Genomic DNA, 13,774 nt, shown 5'->3' with positions numbered 1-13,774 from the left:
TATTTTACAGATAAACGTTCATGAAGAATTTGAATCTGATTTTTGATACTTACTAAACTAACTTTAATCTTGAGCAGATCACTTATCTTTCTAGACCTGGGAGTCCTTATCCTTATGCTGAAGCTGTTTGTGGTTACTAATTCTTAGTCTTTCCCTAGCAGTAGTTGGAAAAAAATGTTCTAGATTTGTTTTGTTATTTTAAAATTACAATGGCTGGTTGCAGTGCAAAACACTATTGGTATTTAGTGGATCTCTGCTAACACCCAGAACACCCAATGCCAGTAGTTGCTTTTTAAGAAACAGCTTATTGAGATAGCTCCACAGTGGTATGATCTGTGACTTATTGTTTATATTGTTTACTTTCACAGTTAGCATGTAAATACTGGGCTCCCCACATCAAGAAAAAATCACCTTTTGATATAAAGGTAAGTGTTTCTGTTTTTTTACTTACTTTGTAAAAGTTACACTCTTAAGGGTTGATTCAACACAAACTTTTCATAATTTTATCTATTTATTTACTTTAGATTTTATTTATCTATTTGAGAGGTAGAGTTACAGACAGAGAGAGGGAGAAAGAAAGAAAGAAAGGTCTTTCATCTGCTGGTTCAGTCCCCAAATGGCCAGAGCTGAGCCCATCTGAAGCAAGGAGCCAGGAGCTTCTCCTGGGTTTCCCATATGGGTACAGGGGCCCAAGCACTTGGGCCATCTTCCACTGCTTTCCCAGGCCACAGCAGAGAGCTGGATTGAATAGGAGCAGCTAGGAACTCAAACCGGTGTCCATATGGGGTGCTGGTACCACAGGCAGAGGCTTAGCCTACTATGTCACAGCTCTGGCTCCCATACTTTTTTAAATGTTAAAAATACATTCTTTAATTATCAAACTAATCATTATTCATGTTAGAAAATAGAGAAAGTATACATCAGAAAATAAATACCACTGGGGCCGGCACCATGGCACAGTGGGTTAATCCTCCACCTGCGGCGCCAGCATTCCATATGGGTGCCGGTTCTAGTCCCGGCTGTTCCTCTTCCAATCCAGCTCTCTGCTATGGTCTGCAAAAGCAGTAGAAGATGGTCCAAGTCCTTGGGCCCCTTCACTCACGTGGCAGACCTGGAAGAAGCTCCTGGCTCCTGGCTTCAGATTAGCGCAGCTCTGGCTGTTGCGGAGTGAACCAGCAGACGGAAGACCTTTGTCTCACCCTCTCACTGTCTGTAACTCTACCTCTCAAGTAAATAAATAAAATCTTTAAAAAAAACAAAAAAACAAAGAAAATAAATACCACTATCCCGAGGTAATCTCTATTTTGATTTTGTTGTATTTCCTTTAAACTTTTTGAAAAAATTAGTGTGCATACAATTTATGTAAACATTTCCCTATTAATAGATTATTAGGTTGTTTTGAATTTAATTTATCATTATCATAAATGATCATGTAATGAATATATTTGTAAAATTGTAGATGTTTTTGACAGTTCATTTAGGATGTAGTCTATTGTTTTTGATTTTCTGGTTACTGAATGAGGCAATGGTCTGTGATACTGATAGAAGGAGTAGGAGTTGTTTAATGTAAGGGACTGGAAAAGTAGGGACCAGTAGTTTCATGTGGGAATGAATTTATGGTTCACCTGAAGCAATTTATAACAAATGAAAAATTCCTAGGTGTAGTATTAATTCTTATTGGATTAAGAGAGTTCTTTAAATGAAATAGATTTGGGTATATTGCATGCCATTACACAAGTAAGACTCACATTAATTTTTTAAATTTTTAATTAATTTTTTACAATGTTTTGAAGACTCACTTGAAGTTCTTCCCTTATAAATTGAGTTGTGATGCTTCAGGCACCCTTAGTAAAGCTGAGCTTTTTAGCCCCAAATTTCTTTCATTGTAAATATGTTTTTGTTTTGTCAGTAATCATGCTTTTTTATACATCAGGAGGGTAATCATAAATATAACTCTTAAATATTAGCAGAGTTGCTTTATCTTACTATATTCTGTTTGTAAATCCTGATGTCACTACTAGATTGAATTGAACCCGTTAAAGTTTTTTTAAGAGATTAACTCTAGATCATTTTAGCATGTTAGATTATTCTAGATGAAGCTATTTTTTTAAACTTTTATTTAGTAAATATAAATTTCTAAAGTACAGTTTATGATTACAGTGGCTTCTCCCCCATAACTTCCTTCCCACCTGCACCCCTCCCATCTCCTGCTCCCTCTGCCATTCCATTCACATCAAGATTCATTTTCAATTATCTTTATATACAGAAGATCAGTTTAGTATATATAAAGTAAAGATTTCATCAGTTTGCACCCACACGCAACATAAAGTGTAAAATACTGTTTCAGTACTAGTTACAGCGTTAATTCACATTGAACAACACATTAAGGACAGAGATCCTACATGAGGAGTAAATGCACAGTGACTCCTGTTGTTGACTTAACAATTTGACACTCTTGTTTATGGCATCAGTAATCTCCCTAGGCTGTAGTCATGAGTTGCCAAGGCTGTGGAAGCCTTGAGTTCGCCGACTTCGATCTTATTACAACAGGGTCATAGTCAAAGTGGAAGTTCTCTCCTCCCTTCAGAGAAAGGTACCTCCTTCTTTGATGGCCCATTCTTTCTACTGGGATCTCACTCACAGAGATCTTTCATTTAGGTTTTTTTTTTTTTTTGCCAGAGTATCTTGGCTTTCCATGCCTAAAATACTCTCAGGGGCTCTTCAGCCAGATCCAAATGCCTTAAGGGCAGATTCTGAGGTCAGAGTGCTGTATGGGACATCTGCCCTTCTATGAGTCTGCTGTGTATCCCACTTCCCATGTTGGATCATCAGAAAAACTTTATTAGAAGTTGGTATTTAAAGAGAATTATGCCCTTCACTTTGCTACTTAATTTGCATTTTTATAAAACAAAAAACTATAACACAATTTTCTCTAAGAGATTAACAAGACTAGTTTATTACCCCCATCCCACTACCACCCACCATATAGTAGGTTTTGATTTTTTACTACTGACACGTTACTATTTTGCTACTGGTAGCAGTTATTGAAGACTTGCTGAGTGCCAAATTTGTACCATTTCTTTACATGACCTGGCTTATTTATGGCAAGCCTATGTGGTAGTTTATATTGTTAGATCCCTTTTGTGGGTCAGAAAACTGAGCCTTAGAAAGGTCAGGCCCTTCCCCAAGAATCTAGTCGTTAGCTGTGAAGGTGGATGGTTTTAATCAGGCTTCTAACTCCAGAGGCTGAATTCCTCAGTGTTGTTATACCATTCTGCCTGCCCTAACGTGAATGAATGGAAATTCTGAGGCTTCATCAAGTTTATTTGGGTAATAGGATATCATAATTAGCATTTGTTCCTATTAGGTCTTTTAGCTTTCTGTCTGGCTTTTGAGCACATTGTTATGCCTCTTAGTTGGAATCTGAAACAATTATATACTTTAAAATTAGGTTCAAAAAAGAAAATCATGATCTTCTGAATTTTTATTTTCTCCCAAAATATTGTAAGTGTGCCTAGGGCTCTGTTTTTATAGAGAATACTTTATTATTTATCTTTACTACTTTGCTTTCTGTCACTTCATATTTTTTGAAATGTCTTTATTTTTAAAAAACATCTTAAGTATTATTTCTGTAGTAGTAATATTTGGTAGTTTTCCTAAATCCAACTTATTTTGTATAATGTCAGTAGTTGAAAATATCAGTTTAATTCAGCATTTGGAAAAAAATTATTTGAGATAGTAAGTCTTTTTCTATTTTTGATAACAGGTCATTGAAGAGATATATGAAAAAGAGATTGTCAAATCAAGGTAGGAATGAGTTTAATTTTTCTTCATTGAGACTGGAGGGTGACTAGGGTGGTTCCCATCTGAACTTTTGTGATCAGAACTTAGAGCTTTGTTCTGTTTTTTATTGGCCATCAACTCAATGGTAGAAGAGAACTGTATATCTAGGTATGAAAAAGTCTTGAATTATTTCCTTGTCTTCTAATTTTTGGCTCAAATTAGAGGGATAAATTCTATAGAGTTTATTTGATTTTTGAAAGGATTTGAGGCTGGCACTGCGGCTCACTAGGCTAATCCTCTGCCTGTGGCGCTGGCACCCCAGGTTCTAGTCCCAGTTTGGGTACCGGATTCTGTCCAAGTTGCTCCTCTTCCAGTCCAGCTCTCTGCTGTGGCCCGGGAGTGCAGTGGAGGATGGCCCAGGTCCTTGGGCCCTGCACCCACATGGGAGACCAGGACGAAGCACCTGGCTCCTGGCTTTGGATCGGGGCAGTGTGCCGGCCGTAATAACCATTTGGGGGGTGAGCCAACAGAAGGAAGACCTTTCTCTCTGTCTCTCTCTCACTGTCTAACTCTGCCAGTCAAAAAAAAAAAAGGAAGGAAGGAAGGAAGAAAGAAAGGAAGATTTGAGAGAATAAACTTGGATATTTTATTTCAATTTAATACTAATTTTTGTCATATCTCATTTGTCATTTCTCATAAATCTTTTAAAATCTTTTCATTTCTCTTAAGTCTTAAAAATATTCCTTAGAAATTATGAAAGTTAAATAATACTAAATATATATATTATATAAAATATATGATTAAGTAAATAATACATATTATTTTTGAAACACAAAGGAGAAAGTTCAATAAATCTCCTTCCCCGTTCATTAACACTTGACTTATTTTTTTCTTTTTTTAAGATTTATTTATTTATTTGAAAGAGTTAGAGAAGGAGAGGCAGAGAGAGAGAGAGGTCGTCCATCAGCTGGTTCACTCCCCAATTGGCCTCAAGGGCTGGAGCTGTGCCGATCCAGAGCCAGGAGCTTCCTCCAGATCTTCCCACGCGGATACAGGAGCCCAAGGACTTGGGCCATCTGCTACTGCTTTCCCAGGCCACAGCAGAGAGTTGGATTGGAAGTGGAGCAGCCGGGACTTGAACAGGCACCCATATGGGATGCTGGCACTGTAGGCAACAGCTTTACCCGTTATGCTACAGCACTGGCCCCCACCTGACTTATTCATGTATATATCTGTCCCATTACCTCCTAGTGTTTTTTAAACATGAGTTTACATGCCATGCTCCAATATACATTTTTTTTTTTAATTTAACTATATACCTTGGGCATCTTTCTATATATTCGTTTGTAGACTTACCTGCCTAGTGAGTATTTTAAAAGTAAAGTTGACTACATGTTTTAATAAGAAATAGAAACACTATGTTAAGATTGTTAGATATTTTGTAAAATCTTCTATTTGATGACTTTTTCTTTTTTAAGATTTATTTATGTATTTGAAAGGCAGAGTTACAGAGAGGCAGAGAGAGACAGATCTTCCATCTGCTGATTTACTCCCAAATTGGCTGCAACAGCCAAAGCTAGACCATTCCAAAGCCAGGAGCCAGGAGCACCTTCCACATCTCCCATACACGTGCAGGGGCCCAAGCACTTGGGTCATCCTTCCACTGCTTTCCCAGACCACAGCAGAGAGCTGGATTGGAAGTGGGGCAGCTGGGTCTTGAACCTGTGCCCATATGGGATGCTGGCACTGCAGATGGCAGCTTTACCAGCTACACCACAGTGCTGGCCCCTAATGACTTTTCACATTTTTAAGTTTTAGGAGATAAATCTTGCTAAATATTGTGAGGGCAAACTTATGAAAATATCAATATAGGAGGCTAGCTATTTTATTTTGTTTTGTTATAATAGTTGATTCATGACCTAGGAGAGGTACATAGGGTCAAAGGCCATGTTAAGGATTTTGTTCTTTATATGAAAAACAGTAGGCAGCCAATGAAGACTTACATGCATTATGGTGATATTTGAAGGGGAAAATAGGAATTTTAAGGGGGAAAAAGCAGAAAATTAGTTGAGTAAGTATTGGAATAATCAGGTTCAAGTAAACATGGGTTGGACTTGCATAAAAAGTTGGGAAGTAGTGGAATTGTCAATTTGAGAAAAATAGAAGTGAAGAGACCTCAGAGGTAGGTGCAGTGGATGAGAAAATGGTGAAATCAAGAATTATCCCAAGGTTTTTTGCTTACGTTGCTTGGTGGTTAGAAGTGCTATTACCAATTTTTGCCATTGTTGTTGTGAGATGGGAACTGGGTATAGATTACTAGTTCACTCTTTTTTTTTTTTTTTTTTTTTTGACAGGCAGAGTTAGACAGTGAGAGAGAGAGACAGAGAGAAAGGTCCTCCTTTTTCCATTGGTTCACCCCCCAAGTGGCCACTATGGCCAGCACGCTGCACTGATCCGAAGCCAGGAGCCAAGTGCTTCCTCCTGGTCTCCCATGCGGGTACAGGGCCCAAGCACTTGGGGCCATCCTCCACTGCACTCCTGGGCCACAGCAGAGAGCTGGACTGGAAGAGGAGCAACCTGGACAGAATCTGGTGCCCCAACCGGGACTAGAACCTGGGGTGCTGGCACCGCAGGCGGAGGATTAGCCTAGTGAGCTGCAGCACCGGCCTAGTTCACTCTTGATGATCTTAAATTCTAGGTACTTAGGTGCCATGCAGATGGAGATGTATAATAAGCAACAAGTATCTAGGTGTAGAGCTCAGAGAGACAACTTGGGATTTTCATCAACCACCATTTCCATGCTAACAGTTCCATTAAGCTGGGTAAAGTGCTTGTGTTCATGGGTCTTACATTCCAGTGGGGGGAGATAGGCAAACAACATAAAGATGTGATATAATGTCAGAAGGTACTGCTGTGAATTAAATTGAAGTGTAGTTGGGAGGTTGTGACAAAGTCAACTATTTTAGATAGATTAATCAGATTTCTCTGAAGGTGTGACATTTGAGTAGATACAACATCTGTCCTATTGGTTTGTGAGTGGGTATGGATGAAATTGCCTGAGGAAACTTAACTAAAGAAGAGTGGATGGGTAAATTCAAGGATCCTTTATTTCTTTCTTTTTTTTTTTTTTTAAAGATTCATTTATTTATTTGAAAGTCAGAGTTAGATAGACAGAGAAGGAGAGACAAAGAGAGAATGAGGGGTCTTCCATCTGCTGGTTCACTCTCCAGAGGGCCACAACAGCTGGAGCTGTGCCGATCCAAAGCCAGGAGCTGGGAGCTTCTTCCAGTTCTCCCATGTGGGTGCAGCAGCCCAAGGACTTGGGTCATCTTCCACTGCTTTCCCAGAACATATGGGAAGAGGAGCAGCCGGGACTAGAACTGGCACCCATATGGGATGCTGGCGCCACAGGCGGAGGATTAACCTACAGCACCACAGCGCTGGATCCAGGATCCCTTATTTCTTACATGTAGATGATTTCTGGGATTCTTATTTCTTTGGTATTAAGAATGTATAAATCGGAAAATTATCTTGACTCTTCAGCTATTACTTACTTACTTCAGTTTTTTCATTTAATCTCTTGCTATTAATATTTCTCCCTCAGTGATAATCTTATAACAAGCTAAAAGCTGTGGATGATTTTTAAGCCATATAGACTTGGCTACATTATTTTTAATTGCTGAAAGAAATGCCTCACTAGTGGGATTCAAAGATTTACCTTGGCACTTTTTTTAAGATTTATTTATTTACTTGAAAGTCAGTTACTCAGAGAAGGAGAGGCAGAGAGAGAGGTCTTCCACGCGATGGTTCACTTCCCAGTTGGCTGTAACGGCCTGAGCTGTGCTGATCCAAAGCCAGGAACCAGGAGCTTCTTCCAAGTCTCCCAAGCGGGTACAAGGGCCCAGGGACTTGAGCCATCTTATGCTGCTTTCCCAGGCCATAGCAGAGAGCTGGACTGGAAGTGGAGCAGCCAGGTCTCGAACCGGTGCCCATATGTGATGCCGGCACTGCAGGCGGTAGGTTTACCTGCTGCACCGCAGCGCCAGCCCCACCTTGGCATTTTTAATAACCATATTCTCAACTTGAGCACATTTTTTTTTTTTTTTTTTTGGACAGGCAGAGTGGACAGTGAGAGAGAGAGACAGAGAGAGAAAGGTCTTCCTTTGCCGTTGGTTCACCCTCCAATGGCCGCCGCTGCAGCCGGCGCACCGCACTGATCCGATGGCAGGAGCCAGGATCCAGGTGCTTTTCCTGGTCTCCCATGGGGTGCAGGGCCCAAGCACCTGGGCCATCCTCCACTGCACTCCCTGGCCATAGCAGAGAGCTGGCCTGGAAGAGGGGCAACCGGGATAGAATCCGGCGCCCCGACCGGGACTAGAACCCGGTGTGCCGGCACCGCAAGGTGGAGGATTAGCCTATTGAGCCACGGCGCCGGCGAGCACATTTTTAAATACTAAAAGCACTTCTATAATACATAAACAATAGTATTATTCAAAGATTTAAATGAACAGATTTTTTAAATTGTTAGAGAAATTGAGATCGAGATCTTCCATAAGCTGATTACTCCCCAGATACTCCCAGTTGAAGCCAGGAGCCCTGAACTCTGTCTGGGTTTCCCATGTAGTTGACAGAAATCCAAGTACTTGAACCATCACCTGCCTCCCAGGATATGCATTAGCAGGAAGCTAGAATTGGAGGCACAGCAAGGACTTGAACCCAGGCACTCCGATATGGGATGTGGGAATCCCAAGTACTCTGTCAAACTCCGCCCTGATGACCAATTTTGTATGCTAGTGCCTGAAAAAATTATTTGGCTATGTCCTTGTAGCCATCTTCAGTATTAGGGGGAATGGCTTGATGCAATATTTATTAACTTTTTGGTAGGCTATCAAGATAGGCAGGTTATAACCATAAAGTACCCTTAATGTTATATATTATGTTATATATAATATATGTTGTTTGCAGTCACCCTTTTTTCCCCAGGAGGCATCTGGAAATAAATTCATCAGTTTTTAATATTTTTATGGTATGAAAATAATAATTTCTAATATCTCAAAATTAAATAACTCTTTAAAGTCATATTGCTCACCCCCCTCCCCCAAATTAATGTGTGGCATATTCCACAGTTAATTAGTTTTTGCTATTTTTTAACTGAAAAAAAATTTTTTTTGTTGTTTTGTTTGTTTGTTTTGTTTTGTTTTGTTTTGACAGGCAGATTTAGACAGTGAGAGAGAGAGACAGAGAGAAAGGTCTTTCTTCCATTGTTTCATTCCCCTAATAGCCACTACAGCCGGCGCACTGTGCCCATCCGAAGCCAGGAGCCAGGTGCTTCCTCCTGGACTTCCATGCGGGTGCAGGGCCCATGGACCTGGGCCATCCTCCACTGCACTCCCGGACCACAGCAGAGAGCTGGACTGGAAGAGGAGCAACAGGGACAGAATCCGGCACCCCAACTGGGACTAAAACCTGGGGTGCCAGCGCCGCAGGTGGAGGATCAGCCTAGTGAGCCACGGTGCCGGCCTAACTGAAATTTTTTAAGGAAGTTATTTGAGAGGCAGAGGGTCAGAGAAAGAGAGCTCTCCTTTACCAGTTCATTCCCCGAATATCCACAACAGCCCATGTTGGGCTGGGGTCAAAGTTGGAAGCCAGAAACTCAAACTGGATCTCCCACAATGGTGACAGGAATTCAGTTATATGAGTCACTGCTGCCTTCTTGGGTCTGCATTAGCAGGAAACAGAAATAAGGAGCTAGGGCCAGAAATTGAACCCAGACACTCTGATGTGAGACATAGCATCTTACCCAGTGTCTTAACTACTAGGCTGTATGTCTACAGCCATTTTTGCTATTCTTGCAATAACAGGTTTGGCAAGCTTTATTAAGAATTTTATTCCAAGTTTAATTCTAAAATCTTAAAAAGAATAATTGTTATTTGTGAAGTGCTTAGACTGTGCCAGATTCTAAGCATCTTGCACATAGGGTCCCATGTATGACTATAACCATACCATGATACTATTTGTCTTCATTTTATGGATAGGGAGATCAAGGCACAGAGAGGTTAAGCTACTTGCCTAAGATATTTCCCAGTAGTTAGATGTACAACCAGTTATTAAATTTTGGTTCCTTGGCTCCTGTCAATACTTTGTTTTTAAATAGGACAGAGTCTACTACTTACTAGAAGTGTATTTTTTTAATTTATTTATTTTTTTTTTATTTTTTGACAGGCAGAGTGGACAGTGAGAGAGAGAGACAGAGAGAAAGGTCTTCCTTTGCCATTGGTTCACCCTCCAATGGCCGCCGCGACCAGCGCGCTGCGGCCAGCGCACTGCACTGATCCGATGACAGGAGCCAGGTACTTCTCCTGGTCTCCCATGGGGTGCAGGGCCCAAGTGCTTGGCCATCCTCCACTGCACTCCCTGGCCACAGCAGAGAGCTGGCCTGGAAGAGGGGCAGCCGGGACAGAATCCGGCGCCCCGACTGGGACTAGAACCCCGTGTGCCAGCGCCGCAAGGCGGAGGATTAGCCTAGTGAGCCGCGGCGCTGGCCACTAGAAGTGTATTACACAGTACTCTGGTTTGATTTTGTGTACATGAATGTGTGTGTGTGTGTGTGTATTTCAAGTAAACTCTATTTACAAAATCAGGCTGCTAATTGGATTTTGGTTGAGGATTAGGGTATGATTATCAATCCCATTATGAATATATTCAAGTGATTTATGTACAAAAAAAAGGGAGGGAGGGTGACATATAGCAACTTACTTTTGCCAAAGTGTTTGTCTTTATTTTTATTTGAAATGTTCAAACCCCTTTTAAATAAAATATAAAGCAGAAAGGGATATTAAAGCAAATGATGTGTAGCCAAATGAATAATTCATAACTACCACTTAAGTCAAAACAAAATGTTGCATCCCAGAAACTCTGAGCTTGTTCCTTTGCTTTGACATTTTAGTATGTTAGCAGGTAGACATGACCCCTATAGTTTTGTTTCTTTTTGAAGTTTAAATAAATGGAACCACATGGTATATACCCTTTTGTGGTTGTCTTCTTTTGTTCCCTATTTTTTTTTAAATTATCTGTTTAACAACCTTAGAAACCTTAGAAGTAGGTAAGTTAGAAGTTCATAAGATCAGGGTGCTTGTCAATCTCTTAATTTTTTTTTTTTTTTTTTTTTGGCTTCTCCTATGTGGTTTCCAGGGAGCTGCCATAGTTCCAAACCTCATGCTTTCATACAGCTGTATCCCAAAAGAGGAATTGGAATTGGGGACAATTATAGCAGCAGAGAGACTTCCCTTTGCATACTCTCCCCTCCATTCCTTTTCAGATTTAATGATTCAGTCACTGGTAAAATTAATGAACCCAATTTATTTTGCATAAATTGTTCAACTTAGAAAGGATTTATTGAAGTCTATGTTAAGTCATTGGCATAGTAGAAGGCACTATGCATGCTGTCAATAAATATTGGTAACTTAAAACAATAATCAAAAATAAATAAATAAAAATAAAAAATAACCACCCCAAAATACTTCAAATTTATATTATTTTTATTATTTTTAAAGATTATTTATTTATTTTAAAGAGTTACACAGAAAGAGGTCTTTCATCTGCTGGTTTACTCCCCAATTGGCCACAACAGTTGGAGCTACGCCCATCTGAAGCCAGGAGCCAGGAGCCTCGTCTCCTACATGGGTGCAGGGGCCCTAGACCTTAGGCCATCTTCTACTGCTTTCCCAGGCCATAGCAAAGAGCTGGATAGGAAGTAGAGCACCTGGGCCTTGAACTGGTGCCAATATGGGATGCTGCACTGCAGGTGGCGGCTTTACCCGCTATGCCACAGTGCCGGCCCCCAAATTTATGTTATGATTATTAATTATACCTTTTCATATTTTAAAGTTGTTGTGATATATTTTCTGGTCCCTAGATCTGTTTTTATGGCTTATATGCAATGCCTTTAGATAATTTGGAATCTACAACTCACGATATTGTATCCATTTAGGGGCCTAGTTCGCTTTAGGAATCCTAGTAAAAACCTTTACTTCATTCTCAAAAGTTCTGTGACATTGCTATTTGAGAGATCAGAAATCAATGGAATAGAATTTTTACAGAATAATGGTCTTCTGGGGTATTATACATTCATAATACATACAAATTTAATCTCCAAAGCTGAAAAGTCAAAGTGGCAGTATTCTATTTCGAGTATCATAAAATGATAAAACTAAATCAGTGGCCATTTGAACCTACCTTTGGAGAGATACTCCAACTGCAGCATAATTTATTCATATAAAACAAAGTACTTATGTTTTTAAAAGACAACTTGATAAAGAGAAATACCTGATATTCCCTTCACAGTATTCTGATATTTTTGGTTTATTGTCAAGACTAAGAAGCATGTGAAATCGGGGTCCCCATTTAGGACTTAAATACATGTGTACATTGTGCTTTCAGGAGGGCATCATTCTTTAACAGAATGTTTTCGTTTGCAATAGACTAGCTTTTGGTAGCTGTGATCCGATGTTATAAATTTTGGTACCTGAATTACTATTAGACCAAATGATTCCAAAGTGTATTTGCAATAATAACTGAAGTGATTATATCTCTGTTATTAAACATTTATTGTTTATTGTCATATTTTTAGATTTGCCATTAGGAAAATTATGCTGCTGGAATTTAGGTGAGTTAAAAGTTATTACTTTGGTAGTTCAGCTATTTTTTTGTGTCTGTTTCTTTGAATGCTTTAAAATAATTCTAAATTTGAAGATTTGTGTTTTAATGATTGACTTATTTTGGAATATATGTAGGTATCCTTTGCTTTCAAAATGATGCTCTGTTGTTAGGATAATTTGTATTTTGAGTTGTTTCCCACTAGTTAAGCAATTAATTGCTCAATAATTATGTACTGAGCAATTTCTGAATTCTTGGTTGGTTTCTGTAGTGATCAGTGGAAATAAATTAGAACATATTCTATAGCCACTTTTTTTTCACTGCAGATCTATAATGTTACTAAGCCAGTATGGTTCCAACCTAGATACTGGTGACATAAGTATTTCAAACAAAAGAGAATGTATAGTTAGAGACCTTGTAAATTAAGTATTTGCAATGCTTCTTTTGGATTGTCAGGTCTGCCTGTTTTGGTTGTCAAGTCTTTCTTTTAGTTTCTGGAGCTCATTTTGTCCTGATGCAAGTTAGATGTCTCAGTTACAATTTATCTGTGAAAGGGCCTATCATATCATTTTGTTCTAGAGGTGATAATTGTCAGATATTTTTGTTTTTTACTTTATGAAGAACCTTAGATAAGGGAATCTAGAGTTGTCTGATAGGGATAATTATGTATGTTTATACCTTTGATGTCTTCTTACTTGAAAGTCTGACCGTCATACTCCAAAGTCACATTTTCTATACAAGTTTATAGCAAATAGCTCTAACCTAGATGATAGGTAGTAAATACTTGTTTTTCAGAATGTTTTCAGAAAGCTGTAAATCATTATGCCTTTACAATGAGTGGTAGTAACTAAAGAAATATCTGCTCCTTTTTACTCTTTACAGCCAGTATCTTGAAAATTACCTCTGGTTGAATTATTCTCCAGAGATGTCCAGCAAGGCCTATTTAATGTCCATCTGCTGCATGGTGAATGAGAAGTTCAGAGAAAACGTCCCTGCCTGGGAGGTAACAGATTTAAATTAGTTTACAGCTTTTATATTGTGCCCACTTAAATTGTTACAGAGTAGCAGAACTCTTTGCTGATAGTAAGCAGTGCTTTTACAGCAGAGCTTTACCCAATAGTAAAGCAAATTTTGAAAAAAAACAATGGATGCATGAAAGATGATACCAGTTTTCTTCTGCTTTCAGTACTTTCTTCAAACTAACTTACTATGTGTTGACAAATTATGAATGTGGAATTATTTTTCTACTCTTTTCTTAAAAGTTAATAAGTGAAAATAGATAAATTGTCCACTCATCAATTCAACTCATTTTTTAAAATGAAGAAAAGGCATGAAT

General features: G+C 39.1%; 1 protein-coding gene across 1 annotated transcript in view; it reads left to right on the top strand.

Moving 5' to 3' along the window:
• The window catches only part of AQR (aquarius intron-binding spliceosomal factor), a 108,996-nt gene that overhangs the window by 7,230 nt on the left and 87,992 nt on the right, over nt 1-13,774 (top strand). The window contains exons 2-5 of the mRNA XM_002717997.5: nt 369-425; nt 3,767-3,807; nt 12,413-12,448; nt 13,321-13,441. Of these exons, the coding sequence (XP_002718043.2) occupies nt 369-425; nt 3,767-3,807; nt 12,413-12,448; nt 13,321-13,441 (255 nt within the window). The remainder of the gene's footprint in view (nt 1-368; nt 426-3,766; nt 3,808-12,412; nt 12,449-13,320; nt 13,442-13,774) is intronic.

The sequence above is a fragment of the Oryctolagus cuniculus genome, chromosome 12 (assembly GCF_964237555.1).
Source record: "Oryctolagus cuniculus chromosome 12, mOryCun1.1, whole genome shotgun sequence".
Taxonomy (NCBI): Eukaryota; Metazoa; Chordata; class Mammalia; order Lagomorpha; family Leporidae; genus Oryctolagus; species Oryctolagus cuniculus.
Note: the sequence above shows the minus strand (reverse complement) of the source record. Positions and strands in the feature narration are given on the sequence as shown.